This window comes from Budorcas taxicolor, chromosome 8 (assembly GCF_023091745.1).
Source record: "Budorcas taxicolor isolate Tak-1 chromosome 8, Takin1.1, whole genome shotgun sequence".
NCBI classification, from domain to species: Eukaryota; Metazoa; Chordata; class Mammalia; order Artiodactyla; family Bovidae; genus Budorcas; species Budorcas taxicolor.
In genome coordinates this window covers 72,592,523-72,609,146 of record NC_068917.1, presented here as the reverse complement: position 1 = coordinate 72,609,146, position 16,624 = coordinate 72,592,523, and the positions used below count along the sequence as shown (strand labels likewise).

Genomic DNA, 16,624 nt, shown 5'->3' with positions numbered 1-16,624 from the left:
CTGGCTTCCATAAAGCAGGTAGCCCCTCAAGTGCCTGACTCCCTAGGCCCACCCCCAGGATCCAAGGGTCCACCCACTCCCCCCAGCCCTCTCCCCTCAGCTGCCTGGAGAGCTCAAGCCTCCACCTCACCAAGGACCTGTCACTCCCCTCTGCACCCAGGCAATGGGCAGCAAACGTTCCTGAAGGGCTCAGGGCCGTGGTTGTCCTGCAGTCCAAGGGGAAGGGCGGTGGTGGAGGGGAGGTGACGGAACAGCAGGGGGCCAGCCCATAGGCTCCAACTTCTCTGCCCACCATCCCAGGGGTGCAGTGCTTTGGGGCCCCGTGTCCTGAGCATAGCACCTGCAGACCTCTCCTCTTACCATCCCCAGGTCGTGTACTACTCAGAAATGCACAAGATCTTTGGAGACTTGACCCAGCAGCTTGACCAGCCCGGCTGCCCTGACGAGCAGCGGGAGCGGGAGAACGAGGCCAGGCTGAGCGAGCTCCGAGCCCTCTCCATTGTGGCCGATGACTGAGCCTGGCCTGGGGAAGACTCTGGAACACAAGCCAGCCTCCCTCATCTGCCCTTTTCAAAAGCTCAAAAGCTCGGGCATCAGCCAGCAAAGGGCCCCTCCCTGGGAGAAGTATGGGGACAGCGGTGGCTCCCCCTCCCCAGCCCCTGGGAAAGCCTGACACCAAGAGCCCTAGCAGGCTACTGTGTCTCTACCCCACCATAGCAGAAACCGGCAGACAGGTTAAGCAGTGTAGACCGTCTGTTCCTGAAGAACCGTCCAAAGTGCCTCCTGGCCTCGGGCCAGAGCCTGGACTGTCAGCTCCCTAGAAGTCTCCGCCTGGCTACAGTTGGGACCACATCTACCTCCCGAAGGGCTCCCCTGGGAGTCCCCCACCTACGCTGCCTTTTCACCTGACTCACCTTTTCTGGGAGAGGCTGCGACACTGCCCTGGAGTGTCTCCCAGCACTCAGGCTCAGCCCACTTGTAGCCTTGGGTCACCTGCAGGAGAGACCCCTAGTCCTACAGCTTCCTTAGAAGCTGGGACTCAACGTGTGTAAATATCCTACCACACTAAACGTCACCGACAGTCATGGGCCTCAGAGCAAGAATAGTGGGTGTATGTCTCACCTGGTTATTTGGAATTTTATTTTTCCAAGTAAAATTTTCAATGAAATGTTCATATATTAGTGTGCTGTAATTATAAAGAGGGGGCCACCCCAGGTCTCTCTCTGGGTTAGGCTGCCCCCTGCTGAGTTAGGGGGGTGGTCAGGGTGGGGTCGCCCCAACCACCCGTAGCATCCCCTCTCCTGACCAGCAGGCCATGGACCCCAGAGCTGCCCCCCACCAACCATCCTCTGGGGGAGACACCTCCACCAGCAGAGGCTGGGTTGAGGGTGGGGAGGAGGGTGCAGAATCAGACCTAGACAAGGAGTCAAGGGGAGAGCTGTGGAGCACACTGGGTTTGTTTTTGACTTTGGTTTATTTAAAAAACAAAAAGCCAAAAAAAAAAAAAAGAAAGAAAGAAAACCAACTTTATATACAAAGTCAAACTGAAACCACGGATTAATGGAAAGAGGCAAGACTTGTGGGGAAGGGGAAAGGCTGGGCCAGAGCCAATACCACATTCTGAACACAGGGAGCCAGGGGACAGGTGCTGGTTTCTTCTGGCACGTCTGGGGCAGCTGGAACACAGTGTTCACTGGCAGACACGGCCCCACACCACTCGCTAGCACTGACACCATTCCTGCGATGGCCAGGGAGCCCCCTCCCCAAAAACCTGCTCCTGGAACCTGGCAGGATTTGTGCCATTCATAAGGGCTCTTACAACCCCAACCAGATTCCACGTCTGCTGCTTTAGTTTATTGGCATCAGACCTTATGACAGACTTGAAAAGCCTTTTCCTGCCCTGTCTTATTCTAAACTGGAAGAGGACAGGAGAAAGTCAGCACAAGACGAAAGGGCCCCAGGAGGAATCCCAAAGTAGAGGGCAAAATGACATCCGAGGGGTGCACAAGATGTTGGATTTAGTTGCGCGTGGAACCGGCTTCCTCACTCATCCGACCCACGTGGCACAGACAGACCCCACCCTGACGGCCTGAGCGCCTCTACAGAGGCTGACTGCCGCCGGGTCAGCCACCCCTGCCTCCAGCTCCCAGGTCCTGCTCTGGCTGCTTTCTGGGCTCTAACTTCAGCAGGCTCCATCGCTGACCTCATAGGATGGCGGCTCCTGCACCAGGCCCCTCAGTTGCTTGGTGCTGGCTCCTCCTTCTCTACCCAGCTGTCGGCCTGTTTGAAACAGACATGAGAATCCGGGCTCGGAGGAGGAAGGGCTGAGATCCGAGATCCCATCCGAGAACTACTAACCACTTCCTCCTGTGAGGCTCCCGGTCACAAGCGGCTGACTGATGGATTCCATAAGAAACTAGCAGATGGAGGCAAATGCCAGTGAAGCTGGGCCGGCTGTGCTGACCCACCTCACCACACAACAGCCGGCTCTCCAGGAGGCTCACCTTTTCAAGCATCCGCTGTGTGTCGAGCTGCAAGGTGGTCAGGCGCCTTCGGAACTCCTGAAGCAGCCGCTGAAGCTGGTTCTTCTGTCGCTCGGCTGTCCGGGCCATCTCCTCAGCCTCGGCCAGCCGGGCCCGCAGATCCTGCATTTCCGTTGCCAGTGTCTTATTTGTCACTTCAGTGGCTGAGAAACGGTTATGGCTCTCCTCTGGTGGGGGCAGGCCGGAGAGACTGCTCAGCTAAGAGGGGAGCGGATGGCGGGCAGCCTGGAGTCTGGGGTGCGGGCCTCCCGCTTCATCTCCCCAAGCCACAGGCCACTCACCCAGCTTAAGCTCCAGTGTGTGAATCTTGTTCTCCAGGTAGAGCCGCCCGCTGTCCTGCTGCTCTGCACGCTGCAGCAGGTTCCCCACATTGATAAGGCTGCCGTTGTGGGACACCAGGCCCTTGTGCTCCACCGGGGTCGTACCCGGCTTCCCACTCTTCCCGGGAGGAGGCAGCAGGTCCAGGTTCCCTAGGAGGGCCAGGAGAAGGCTCAGGGACGGGAAGTGGGAGAAAGCAGCCCAGCCGCCCCCGTCCCCTGGAGGCCGCAGAGCCCAGTTCGCACCGAAGAGCAGGTCCTCAGGGAGTGCGCCATCTGGGCCCTCCGGGCGGCTGTACTGAAGGCTCCGATACTGGCAGATGTTCTGAGACACCGCCCTGCTGACCAGCTGTTTGGCCTGTAGGAAACACACACCCACGATGCCCACAGTTAGAAGGTGCAAGCCCCCTGTAATGGCACACAAGAACCTAGAGCCATAGCATCCCCAGCCACACCTACACACAACGACATTGGGAGAGGCATCTCAGGGAGGACTGGAAGACATTACCTGCTCTGCACTGAGCCGCAGCCCAAGGGTAAGCAGGATCCTCTCCAGGTCTCGCCGGTGCAAGTAGCCACACCAGTTGGCGTCAAAGTAGACGAAAGCAAGAAGACAGTCCACAGGGAGCACCGCAGAGGGTTCCAGCTCCTTGGGCTGCAAGAGAAACAAGGATGAACAAGATTTACAAATAGCTCTCTTAATGCTAAATCACCCAGGATGAAGCCCTTTCAAAATAAGGCAGCTTGGCTGACACACCTTCCAGTTGGGAGATCTGACCCTTGGCCTGTGAGCAAAGATCTCTCTCTAGGGCACTTCCGCCCCAAGGCCTGTCACCCAGAGAGGAACCGTGTGTGCTCCTAGATCAGACAGCTCGCTCAGAACCTCACTGAAGTATTCTCCTGGATCATATGAGTATGCTATCCCATGAGCCAAGAGCTACCTTTGTCTTTCATCAATGAGAAGGTGCCAGGTGTCTGGGACTTTCCTGGTGGTCCAGCAGATAAGCATCTACCTTGCAGCGTGAGGGACACACATTCAATCGCTGGTTGGCGAACTAAGATCCTACGTGCCATGGAGTAACTAGAGCGCCCACGTGCCACAACTAGAGAATTGGTGTGCCACAGCAAAAGACACCCGGTGTGCCATGACTAAGACCCAGTGAAGCCAAAATAACTAAAATTTTTTTCGAACTATCATTCTATTAAAAAAAAAAAAAAATGCCAGAGGCCGTTTAGTAAAAGCATCCCTTTCCCAGGAGAGTCAGAGGCCTTGACAGGCTTCCCGATCACGGAGCCCCAAGAGCACACTGAAGGTCTCACCATGTCCTGAAGGGTTGAGAACTCCATCTCTGACTGGTTCGAAGCAACCGACCGGACCTCGGAATCCTCCAGCTTGGCTCCTGCTACAGAAAGCCCGAGGTGAGCCCAGAGCAGGGCTCACACGGGTCCGGGCTGGCTCCACCCAGAACGAGAGCAGTAAGGCCACAGTGTCAAGAAGCCACCATCTGGCCGGCACCACACATACCAAATTCCTCCTCCCCGTCGTCTCTCAGGAGCAGCAGTTCTGGGTCCAAGGCCATCTCACACAAGTCCTCCGACGCCTCACCCCGGGGTTTCTCTTCGTCTTCTCCCCCAGAATTTGGGGGTTTGGGCAAAAGCCCATCTTCCTTCTAGGAGAAGCAGACCCAGATGATAAGGAGAACAGCTGCCCCTGGAATTACCCACCATAACAATGGTTAACATTTTCACGTCAGCCGTCTTCAGGCAATGGGATAAAGGCTTACGTGCAGTGTCTCATTTAATGTACTTTGTTACACAGGGGTCACAGAGCAGACCAGGGCGAGTTCCAGACACCTGGGGTGCTCCTCAGGAGTCAAGCCCAATCCCATAAGCAATCTGCTTACTTGATTATATTTAGGCAAGAAGCACACCCATGGACTTTAGAAACAGTTAAGAAAATGCACTACTGTAGTTAACCGTAGGGTCATGAAAACACCTGTACCAATCAAAGCATTGCTATGAACACAGATGTCCATGGCGCCCTGTCAACCACGCTTCCCTTCACGACGCTCCAGGCCCGCCTCCCTTCTCCCAGGTGCTTCACCTCCGAGCTGTGTAGCCACACAAGAGTTACATGCCCCGTGCCCAAGTCACACTGGGGTCAGGAGGCGCGTGCAGTGAGTGTGGGGGAGTGAGAGGAGAGCCGTGGCGTGCCTGTGCTCCAGTTCTGCTGGGCCTTAGGACCTGCCGCCCCAGTGCCCACACAGAGGGCAGCGATACTCACCAGCGGGGCGTCTGCCTCGGCAGCTGTGCCCTCACTCTGTACCTCATCCTTGGCCTCCTTGGCCTCCTCCTTGACCGCTTCTTCTTCCTTGGCTGCTTCCTCCTTCTCGGGCTCAGACGGGGCCACAACCTTTTCGGGAAGGCTCAGGAGCGTCTTATAAATCCTATAGCCAAAGTCCCTCTGCAGCATCTCCAGAAACAGCTCAGCCAACACCGTGGCCTGGTGGGGGAGGCGGCGGGAGGCCATGAGCCTCAGGACAGAGTGTTCCCATCACTCCCTACCACCCCACAGCCACCAGCTCCTACACCTGCCTCAAAAGAGATCCTTTCCTTTGGCCTCCGGTCCTCCACGATACTTTGCAGGGACAGGTTTACACAGCGGGAGCGTGCCATGACAGCAGGTTCCAGAGGGGGTGGGGGGGCCTCCGGGAGGTCGGTGTCCACTTCCTGCTGTGCAGTGACCTCCGCATTCTCGGCACTCTGCTTAGACGTGTCTGCTGCTTGCTCCGATCCATCAGCCGGCTGCTCTGGAGGCTCTGCTTCCTGTGGCAGATGTCAAGGGCTATGACCACCTGGGTCCCGGGGTTCATGTACCTACCTCCCTCATTGGTTTGTAAGCCTTGGCCTCACCGCTGGCACCTCTGGGGGCGGGGGAGCTGCCTCTGCAGCTTTCTGCTGGCACAGGGCCTCCCACTCTTCCAAAGTGGGCATGATGGTCCAGATGTCCGGCAGGTACACCACCACAGTCTGGAGCCGCCGCGGGGGTCCTGCCTGCAGGTACTGAAACTCAGCGAAGCGCCACCTGCTCACAGTGAAAGGAAAAATGAAGTGCTGACCCATGACATTCATAAGTGAGTGCTTCAGCTGCCAGTCAACACTTAATGAACATGTACTGAGGGCCAAGCTCTAAAAGATACAGCCCAAGTCCTCAAGAAATGGTCCATGGGAAGAGACAGGTAACCCGACAGTTACTATCCGAGATGCCGTGGCAATAAGGAGCTTGGAATGTGGCTGGGGACCACATCTGAGGAGCCTTGGAGGGTCAGCTGGCTCTCAACACACTTACATACCCCTAGCCGTGCTCGGGACTACGGCAACCACTGGCAGGGCTGGAGGGAGGGAGATGAGCAGGGACAAGGAAACTGACAGGAGCTGACAGGTCAGAAAGGCCCAGCAGAAGCCTGGCCTCCGGCCGGGTCTCACCCACTCAGTGGTGCCCACAGACAAGCTCGGGCAGCCACTCACCACTTGGTGCAGGCACTCAAGTCGATGCCAGCCTGGGCCTGCGCGCAGCGTGTGGCAGTGCGGACAAGCACCTGTGGGTCGCCCTTGGGGTCGAGGCCATCCAGCGAAGGAGACCACTCACCCCCCACCAGCACTGCCTCATCATCCTTCCAGCCCAGCAAAAACTGCAAAGAGAGACCAGGGATAAGACACGAAAAACCAATCATCTGGGCCTCCCCCTGGGAAACCACCTGCCACCGTTGGGGAACAGCGTCCACCACACTGCATGTGGAGGGCGGCTCTCTACCCATGAACTTGAACCCCACGTGAATCTACTAAGACCATCTCTGGGCCACACCCTGCTCCTGGCAGAACGACTAGTATCTCAACTCTTTCTTTGAGCTCATGAGCAGCATCTCAGCTGACAGGGACTGACCATCATCAGTGAGTGTGTCTTGCCTCCTGGGCCCCAGCTCTTACTTTAATTTGCTTCAGAGGGTGTTCCGGGGTCTCCCGTGGCTCAGCCACGTCATCCACGAACAGCATGCAACAACGATACAATTCCTCCAATCCCGGGGAGGAGAGCAGCAGTACCTGGTAGGGAAGGCGTGAAGGAGACACTTGAGAGCTTTCTCAGCCCTCAACAAGGGGATCAAGTGGCAGGACCCCAGCCAACTCACCTTGGAACTGTAGGTGGGGTCGCTGTCTGTAGGGGGGGGCTCTGCACCAGCATCAGCAGCTGACTCCTTCTCCGAAGATACCTGGATGCGGCTTGGATGATGGAGAGAGAAGGGCTGGCTCACAGGGAAGGCTGACAGCCAGCTCAGATGCACGGCCAGAAAATCTGAGGGAACCAGGAGGGTGCGGTAACGGCGCTGGAGTTCTAAGAAATCGAAGACGGGGCTGTGGGAAGAAAGCAGGGAGTTCCAGTTTGAGCAAAGACGAATTTTTTTTTTTTCTTAACATGGAACCATAAAAAAGACTTGAAAGAAAAAGGAAGCAAATTCTTTTATAATCTGAGAAAGAAGAGTTTTCTAAGGAAGACACCTCTGAAGAGAGAAAAATGGATTAGATTTGACCACTAAAATGCTATAAGTCAATCTAGGGAAAGGAAAAAAGACATTTGCAATATATGACAGCAAAGCGTCTTTATCTTAAAGTTAATATAAAAGGAACCCCACAAATCACTAAAAAAAATCACGTCTAAGAGACAACTGGAAAAACTGATAGCAACAGATACTTAGAAAAAGGAATGAGACTGAAGAGCTCATGAAAATACCCTCAGTATCACTCATAATTGAAGAAATTCAAATCAGGTTATCACTTTTCACCTACTGGACTGACAAAGATCATGAAGCTGGCTAACACAGTGTTGGCAAAGGCTAGGGGTACAAGTACCTCACAATTCGTGTGAGAAGGTAAACTGACCCAGCCTCTGTGAGAAGCCTGGCCATACCTTCAAGGTTCACAGACCTTTAAGCCAGCTACTCCATTTCTAGGAACTGAGCTCAATAAAATGCTTGCACCTGTCCACAGACATGTCTAGAGAAGAATGTTTATTATTACAACAAGATTTAGAAAACCACAGATTAAAAATGGAGACCTGTTTCAATAAATTCTGGTCCATCCACTTAGCCGTGTGGTTGCTAAAAAGAATGAGATCAGTCTAACAAACTGTGGAATAAATTCCAAGATAAGTGAAAAAGCAAAGGGCCCAATAGTATATACAACAGGCTTCCACTGTGATTTAAAAAAAAAATCACAGCTGTGTGTGTGGCTAATCATTAGCAATCGGTGACCTGACCACTCAAGATGCACCCTCCCACAGTGGTGATGTGGGGACCAGGGTCTCCTGAGATTACCCTAGGGAGGCAGGTGGGTCAGCATGTAGAGTACAAGGTGTGCCCTAGGCCTGGGGGGAGGAGGCAGGGCAGCCCGCCCTCCCTGCCCGTCATGAGGAGGTGCTCAGAGGCCACCCTCACTTCCACATGGACAAAAGTCAATCTGCCCTGGGGGCTTCTAACAGCAGCTGGAGCCCTGCATCTCCCCTGCTGGCTGGCACCTGGGATCACTCATCTGCTCAGTTTCCACACGTGAGAAGTAAGCTTGTGTGGGGGCCAGTGACCTCGTACATGCCGTCACACTCGAGAAACCATTCAGAGCTTCCCTGAGAAGCCAGTCCCACCGTTCCCATGACCCATAGTTTCCACCTGATTTATAACTGGTATTGGGCACCTGGATTTTGATTGAGATGCCATAATTATAGGCTGGCATAACAACTTCTGGTGATTAAATCATAAATCAGTGGTGCTATGCTGGTCTGAATTTGAGATTTCTGAAATAAATTTGTCATATTAAAACACAAAAATGAAGTGAGCAAAAAGGTCATAAGAATACACATACACAATTACTCCCAGACTATATCTCATTTCCACGAGAAAAATGTTACCAGCTACAAGTCTCACCCCGAAGCCCAGCCTCCCCACTCACCTGTCCACAGTATAGGGAGTGAGATGGACTCGGTAAGGAGGCAGGTCATGCCTTGGTTTCTTAGCACCCCAAGGCTCTCCACCAGCTCGCTGTTTGCGTTTCTTGGAGTCATAGTCATCGCTGGAGGTTGATTCATCACCAGAAGGAAGAAACCATACTGTTAAATACAGCTTCAGGACATGCTGGCCTAAAAAGAGCTGGAAACCATCTGAATCCTGAACTTTAAAGAAATGGATAAATAAGCCATACTAACAGCCATATAAGAGACTGTTATTAAAGATATTAAAGTACACATTTAAATGCTTTAAATAACAGAAAACCATTCATATTCAACAAAAAGTACAGTATGGAACACTGTATAGATAATAGTGCCTCAAATGAGCAAAAACAGCTTTAAAGACTGACAGAAATAAAAGATTAATGGTGGACGCCTCTGACTGATAAAGCTGATAAATAATTTTTTTATATTTTTACGAACACTGTAAGTTACAGCTAATGTGATTTTTTGAAATGAGAAAAAGAACTTTTTTTTTAACATTGTAAGTTACAGCTAACATGTAATTTTTTGAAATGAGAAAAAGAACTTTTTTTTAAACAAGAGATACATATATGGTACCATGCTGTGGGTTCTATCAAGTTTAATTAAGAGAGACAGATCTGGTAACAAACCCGTGAAAAAAGTGAAGTGAAAGTGTTAGCTGTTCAGTCATGTCTGACTTTCTTGCAACCCCATGGACTGTAGCCCACCAGGCTCCTCTGTTCCATGGAATCTTTCAGACAAGAATACTGGAGTTGGTAGCCATTCCTTTCTCTGGAGGATCTTCACAACCCAGGAATCAAACCTGGGTCTCCCACATTGCAGGCAGATTCTTTACCATCAGAGCCACCAGGGAAGCCCAACAAACCCTTAACCCTACACATTTAAGTCATAAAAATTCACTAATCACACAGCCATTAAAACAATTCTGAGGATTACTCTGCAATATGGAACACATGTTCAATGAGAATGCATTAAAAAATCTGAACTCAGATTAAAATTATAAAAACTATGCATATATAGATAGATAGATAGATATACAAAGACTAGAAAAGAACACTGAGGAAAAAAGTGACAGGAAGTAATTTTGCTTTTCTAAAGGTCTTTAAATATAAGAATGGCTACCTTGGGGACAGGGGGATGGGGGGATAAGAATAGGAGACTATAAGAGGTACAAACTACTATGTACAAAATAAATAAGATACAAAGGTGTAATACACAGCACAGGGATTATAGCCAACATTTTATAACTTTAAATGGAGTATGAGCTATGAAAGCACATAACTTTAAATGGAGTATAACTGCTATGTTGTACACCTGAAACTAATAAAATATTGTAAACCAACTATACTTTAATTAGAAAATTTTTAAATGCTTACCTTTAAAGGGAAAGAGGGAATGATAATTTTTGTAGTATTTTAACTTTATATAATATCATACACTACATTTTTATAATAAATCACTTATTACAGTACCACTATGTTATGGTACAAGCAATAAAAACAGTAGAAAAGAAAAAACCTTTAGACCATTATAAAATGCCAGACTGATAAGGGGGGAAAAAACCCATGTCTCACAAGGGAAATAAAATCAACTGTCAATTCTTCGTGCTGAGGTAATGCTGAGCTAATTATATTTATTTACCAGGTCTCTGCTCTTTTCCTTTAGACCTGCCTAGGTTGTTTCCCTAATCATTACACCCCTGATTAACTAACTCAATTATATTTAACGCAGAATTTTTCTTTTCTCACATTTCTGCCTGGGTAATTTCCTTGTTCATCAGTATCTCCCTCCAAAAGCTGCCTTCTCATCTTGCCCTTGTGGGATATCAGTGCTTCTGTGTCTCTAACAGAAGAACTGCTCCAAAGTTATTCTGACAACTCTCTTCAGCTCACCCGTGACTGAAGTGAACTCTCCAGTAAAGGCTGTCAACCTCAAGCTGAAGTGCATGTCCCACTGAATCCTGTGATCTTTTTTGTCAATTGTCAGGAAGAGACTATAAAGCACGAACAGTGGAAGCCATCTGGGTAACTTCAGCAAGACACTGAGATGGTCTGCCCGGCTGAGTATCCTTGTCTAAACCCCTCAGTAGTTGAGCATTAGCAATCCAAAGGAGACACTGGTTTCTGCCTCCCAAAACCTGAAGTTCAAAAAGAAAGCCTGGTTTCCAGTCACACTAAGATGGCTGATTCTGCTATAAACGGTTGTTCCCCGAGAGGGTGACCTCATTGCTACTGCCCCTCCCCTGCTCTGCAAATCCCTTCTACAGACTCATGGTAGGATCTCACTCCCAAAAGTCATGTCTTCTATCTCTAGAGGCCATGACACCGAAGCATTATGGCCCAAGTAACACAGAACTTGCACAGGGCTTGGTGTGTCCTGGACAATCAAATGCTACTGGCTTTACCGGAAGGCTGCATTTGAACCTAAAGCAAAAAGTCAATAGCAGCCATTGATTTCCACCCAGGCTACATTATCCCTGAGGGCACCTGCTGTCCTCAGTCTATAATGAAGTCTTTTATAAACTCACAGAACGGGAGAGTTGGAGAGTCCTTGGAAACTGAAGACCAAGAAGATGCAGAGGACAAGAGGTATGGGTGTATGTGAATTATACACCATAACTTGAGAATGAGACTGTTTTAAGCAGTGGAGATGCTGTGGGAAAAAATCCTACACAATCAGAGCTCCCCACTCCAAAGTTCCCAATGGCCTATCCCAAGGCAACACACAGTAGCTTCAGCAGACTAGCTACGTCACTTTGCTTAAAGCTTTTTCTCTGAGGAACTCCATGCCCCCTTCACATGTTTGCAGTAGACTGCAGTCTCAGCCCTTACTTACAAGTAACAATCACTGGCTTCTGGGAGAGGAAGCGGTTTCCTTCTGAGAACAGTCCTCATTTCAGAAGAGAACTAGAACATGAAAACCCTTTCTGGAGTGATGGACATATTCTGTATCTTAAAAGGGGTGAGTCACATGGGATTTTTCATTTGTCAAAACTGCCCATCTAAGAGCTGTGCACATCAACCTACATAAATTTTACCTTGAAAAAAAAGTATAAGGCAGATGAAAAAGAATGGCAGGTACTGATACTTGTTGAAGCTGGGTAATGGGTATATGAGGGTATTTACTATGCTTATACTTGAAAATTTCCATAACAAAAAGTTAAAAAGAAGACTGAGAGAAATAACTTGAACATGTCTTCAACAAACTAGTCTAGAGCATAACTCCTAGGGATAGAAACAAAAGCTTTTAGGTAGGGTAAGGCAGGATCAGAAAACAGGAAGCATGCTCCTGGCAGTTCCCAACACTCACGGATGACACACAATGGCCCAGAATGCCCCAAAGGCCCAAAGCCACCATGCCTGCTCCATACAAGGCCAGGTCTACATGTCCACAGCACAGGATTTCTGGACAGAGTGCAACATACATAGTCCATCACATCACTGACTTCTGTGTGTATAGGAAGAAACATGTTTTATACTAAGAATTAAATCATGCACTGCAGGAAACTAAAAAAAACAACAACAAAAACAGAAACAGACTCACAGATATAGAGAACATACTGGTGGTCACCAGAGTGGAGGAGGTTGTGGGGGGAATAGGCAAAATAGGTGAAAGTGAAAGTCACTCAACCATGTCCAACTCTTTGTGACCCCATGGACTATATATAAACAGTCCACGGAATTCTCCAGGCCAGAATACTGGAGTGGTTAGCCTTTCCCTTCTCCAGGGGATTTTCCCAACCCAGGGATCCAACCTAGGGATCGAACCCAGGTCTCCCTCATCGCAGGCGAATTCTTTACCAACTGAGCCACCAGGGAAACCCAAGAATACTGGAGTGGGTGGGTAGTCTATCCCTTCCCCAGCACATCTTCCCAACCCAGGAATCAAACTGGGGTCTCCTGCACTGCAGGTGGACTCTACCAAAAGAGCTATCAGGGAAGCCCTAATACAGGTGAAGGGAGATTAAAAGGTACAAACTTCCAGTTATAAAGTAAGTCATGGAGATGTAATATACAGCGTAGACGACATAATCAATACCGTAATAACTCTGTAGAGTGGCAGATAGTAACCAGCTATTGTGGTAATCATCTCATAATACATAAAATATCCAATCTACTGGTATAACATTGTAAATTATGCTTCAGTTAAAAAAACACACTGCAAAAAAAGTTTTTGGGACCCTACTATTTTCTTCAGTTTTGATTCTTGGTGTCCCAATCTTAGAGACTAGAAATAAAAGACAAAATTATACATTAAAAACAAATTCAGTGTGATATTTTGAAAGATGAATTATGCCAAATCCCTACTTGTTGAACCAGCTTATAAAGATCCAATATTTCTCAATGTGTCAGCCTATCTTAGGGTAAGGGGACTAGGATCTAGCTGCACAAAGAGAATGTTAGTGTCAAGAAGTGGCCAAAAACAAGTGGGAGTGGGGGGTACATTCTCTTAGAGGCAATGAAATGAAGCACCTTTCCTGCTTGATCATCATCTTACCTTCGGCCCTGATCCAATCGTCCATGAGGGCCCCGAGCAGGAAACCTGTTCAGGTGGCTCAGATGAAGTGTGTGGGATGTTTGGAAGAGACTCAGAGCTGCAGAAAGGAAATGGATAGTGACTCAAAACACCTAAATATTTGCCCAACTTTCCTGTCCCCTTCTTCTAGTCTCTACTTCTACTGAGAGGAACAACCTAATTCTTACAAGTCCATTCAACCAGAGTACTCCATAAAGCCACACCCCCAATATCCATGTCACTGGTACTCACGCTTCTGAGGAAAGAGTGGGGGAATCCGGTGAGGCTGAAAGATCAGCTGGGGCTGAGCTCCCAGAATCCCTTGCTTCTGGCCCAGGGCTGCCACATGTAGAAGGGGAGGTGCTGGGGACTTCAGTAGGGGCTGCAGGACAGTAACCAGGAAACTCAGGACATCCCATGGCTGAAGCGCTCACTACCTTGGAAAGATGTGGCCCTACCCCCTTGATCAAAGAAAGGTTCCTGTCCATCTTTCCGGGCACCAAGGTGTCCCTCCTACCCCTTTCCAATGCACAAGCTGAGAAGAGATGAATACCTGGTTGGAGAGCGTCTGCACCTTGACAGCATTCCAGGGTACTGCCTGACCTGGGTTGTATGCAGCCTTCACCAGCACCTTCTCACCCAGCTGGGGCAGCCGGCCCTTCACCACACTGCCAGCACACAAGCCAGGAGACCCAGTCAGGAGAGAGACCCTGGCCAAGCCACCTTGACTGTCCCTACGAGGCCCTTCCCATCAAGATTTCTCACACCTTGCATAACAGCAAAGCAACGTCTTTAGAAGGACCCACCAGCATGGTGACAGAACCAAATCCCGTAAGCATTTCCAGAAGGGGAACAGCCTCAGCCTACCTTAGCTGAAAAAAGACTTCTTCATCCACCACCCCAAAGTAGTCATGCAAGCTGGTAACAATGCCAGTGAAGACCCGTTGTTTCTCTCCACCCTATGTGAGAAGAGTGCAGTTTAAAGGTAAGAGGGAGCATCTATCCATGCTCTGCCATTAGCATCTCATCTTTCTCCACCCCTCCAGCCCCAGCTCAAAGTACTGCACAGAGCTTCCTGTAGAAGGAAGCACATGTGTCTAGTGGACATAACCTACTGAAGGTGGGGGGAGTCATGGTGATTCTTGGGCCATAAGCTGCTTCTAGGATTCCCAGTTCTTCTGTAACTCCAAAAAGCACCCTAGAGATTTCCCTAGAATCAAAACCAAGTACTCCCCAGTCAGAGAGGTCTAATTATCTCTGGACTGGTTGAGGATAGGAGTGTCAAGAAGAATGAACAACGTCATGTAAGAATGAAAGCATCGGACAACCATGCATGCTGAGGTCCTCCCGAGTGCTGAAACTCACTAGACAGAATGCCCAACTTACCTGAAGGTGCCTGGCATTTTGGGACAGGTCTGTGGCCACAGGAGGAGTGAGCAAACCAGGAGGAGGGCCCAGAAGGGATGTCGAAGCTGCGCCTGTTGGAAGAGAAGCAATCCAGGAACTGCACCTACCATGGTAAGCACTAGAGTCAGCTAGAGGAGACAGGAAACCCCAAGTGTAAAGTGGATCTGTACAAGTCCCAACAGAGTTTTTCTGACAACCACTGTGGTCATCGACTAGTTTGCTAAGAAACATCAGCAGCAAACTACACTCCACCAGGAAAACCCCTGTTGGATTTAAAGACTAACTTCTGTTAAAGACTAACTTCAAACCACATACTTCCCAATGTGGGGCCAGGTAGAGATAAAGGTGATCACCTGAGAAGTTGCGTCCCCCTGGAAGCGGGTTGATCCGCTGGCGCTTAAACTGGGACATTGGGAATGCTGTCCTCTTTCAGAGTCTTGGGAAAAAAACCTTCAATCAGAAAAGAAATAAATTAACAATTCACAGGGAAGATTTTCCACCTACCCCCCAAAAAGGAACTAAGGATCTGAAGGAAAGTGGGGAAATGTATACTGAGAATGAGTAGGGAAGACAGATGGAGAGAACAGGAAATGGACCAGGAAATAGAGAAATTACAATGCTCCAGTTTCCCTCACAATAACCTAGTGATGGGTAACACTGTTACACAAAAGCAAACCGAAGCTCGGAGGGACTGAGACTTGCCCGAGGCACAGAACCAGGTACGTTAAAAACTAGGACTCACACCTAGGTCTCCCGACAACTCAGCGCTCCTCTCACTATGCCACGCCACCCTCAGATGGTTGGGGAGAGTGAAGGGTTGGAAAGAGCCCTGGTGACATTCATTCATTCAAATACATCCGCCAAAAAGCTCCACGCAAGGCCCGGAAAAATGGAGGAGGCTGGTGCCGGAGAGGAGATGGTGTAGGCCCTCTCCCCGGAAGCCCGGCCCGTTGTTCCCCGGACGGGCTGGTGAGAAGACAGCTCCGCGGCCAGGCGAACGCAAATCCGGCTGCGCGCCCGCCCTCCTGCTCCCCCGCTCCCCGTGCCTCGGCTCCCGTCTCAGCGGCCAACAGAGCCGGATCTCCCGGGCCGGGCCGCGGCCAGGCCGCCGTGGGAGGACGAAGGCGCGAGGTTTCTCCTCCTCCCGCCCGCCCCCAGGGCCGAGGCCGTTGCCAGGGAGACGAGACTTGCAGTCCGGAGAGGGGCTCGGCCCCTTCCGCGCCCAGTGCATCTTCGCGGCTTGGCTCTCGCAGCCCCTCGGCCGGGGGAGGGGCAAGGAGGCAGAGGGGCGGCGGAAGGCCCCCCCAACCCACCTGCGGGCCAGGGCCGCGACACCGGGGGGACAAAGACACCCGGAACCACCAGAGCCACTGCTGCCGCCGCCACCGGAAGCGCCTCTCCGGAAGCACGACCACTGGTCGGAAGCTGCCACTCTCCCGGATATAGTCCCTCCCTCCTCTCCACCGACCTCTCCCTTCCCCCACACCGGCCTGCCATCCCGCTCCAACTGCTGAGCGGAAGTGCGCCGTCCCCGATCGGATATGCGTTAGGAAGCCGCGCGTCGGTGGTGTCCTCGCTTACGTGCCCCATGAGAAAAGCAGACTTCAGAGAACTGGTTCCTGGTCCAAAGACAGCTGGAGCTGGACCCTCAAACATAAAGCAGCACCTATGCTTCATTCTGGCGGACCCCCAAGCCGGCAGCAGCAAGAGAACCAGCTGACTGGAGGAGGATGCATGATCAGTGCCCGTTTCTATAGAGATATCCTTGTGTCTGACTCAACCAATGACCCCATCTCTAGCCTACC

The 16,624-nt window shown here is 50.6% G+C and overlaps 2 protein-coding genes across 8 annotated transcripts in view; one reads left to right on the top strand and one right to left on the bottom strand.

Moving 5' to 3' along the window:
* Positions 1 to 1,119, top strand: part of BIN3 (bridging integrator 3) — a 50,604-nt gene extending 49,485 nt beyond the window's left edge. For both annotated transcript variants that reach the window (XM_052645040.1, XM_052645039.1), the window contains one exon: positions 370 to 1,119. In XM_052645040.1, the coding sequence (XP_052501000.1) occupies positions 370 to 516 (147 nt within the window). In that variant the 3' untranslated portion in view covers positions 517 to 1,119. The remainder of the gene's footprint in view (positions 1 to 369) is intronic.
* A 340-nt stretch (positions 1,120 to 1,459) lies between these two features.
* Positions 1,460 to 16,251, bottom strand: CCAR2 (cell cycle and apoptosis regulator 2). 6 transcript variants are annotated; one of them, XM_052644843.1, is made up of 21 exons: positions 16,133 to 16,251; positions 15,173 to 15,269; positions 14,799 to 14,890; positions 14,280 to 14,371; positions 13,966 to 14,080; positions 13,665 to 13,794; positions 13,395 to 13,491; positions 8,858 to 8,977; positions 7,048 to 7,270; positions 6,848 to 6,961; positions 6,389 to 6,552; positions 5,774 to 5,945; positions 5,456 to 5,686; positions 5,145 to 5,363; positions 4,386 to 4,530; positions 4,181 to 4,263; positions 3,369 to 3,515; positions 3,107 to 3,218; positions 2,825 to 3,013; positions 2,505 to 2,710; positions 1,460 to 2,280 (listed from the first exon to the last, which is right to left on the bottom strand). In XM_052644843.1, exons 2-21 carry the CDS (start codon positions 15,228 to 15,230, stop codon positions 2,236 to 2,238), a joined length of 2,754 nt encoding a protein of 917 aa, XP_052500803.1. In that variant the 5' UTR covers positions 15,231 to 15,269; positions 16,133 to 16,251; the 3' UTR covers positions 1,460 to 2,235. The 6 variants fall into 6 exon arrangements, with proteins under 6 accessions (XP_052500803.1, XP_052500804.1, XP_052500806.1 ...); XM_052644844.1 differs by having other exon boundaries at positions 4,181 to 4,260; XM_052644846.1 differs by having other exon boundaries at positions 5,187 to 5,363.
* Positions 16,252 to 16,624: the final 373 nt, after the last annotated feature.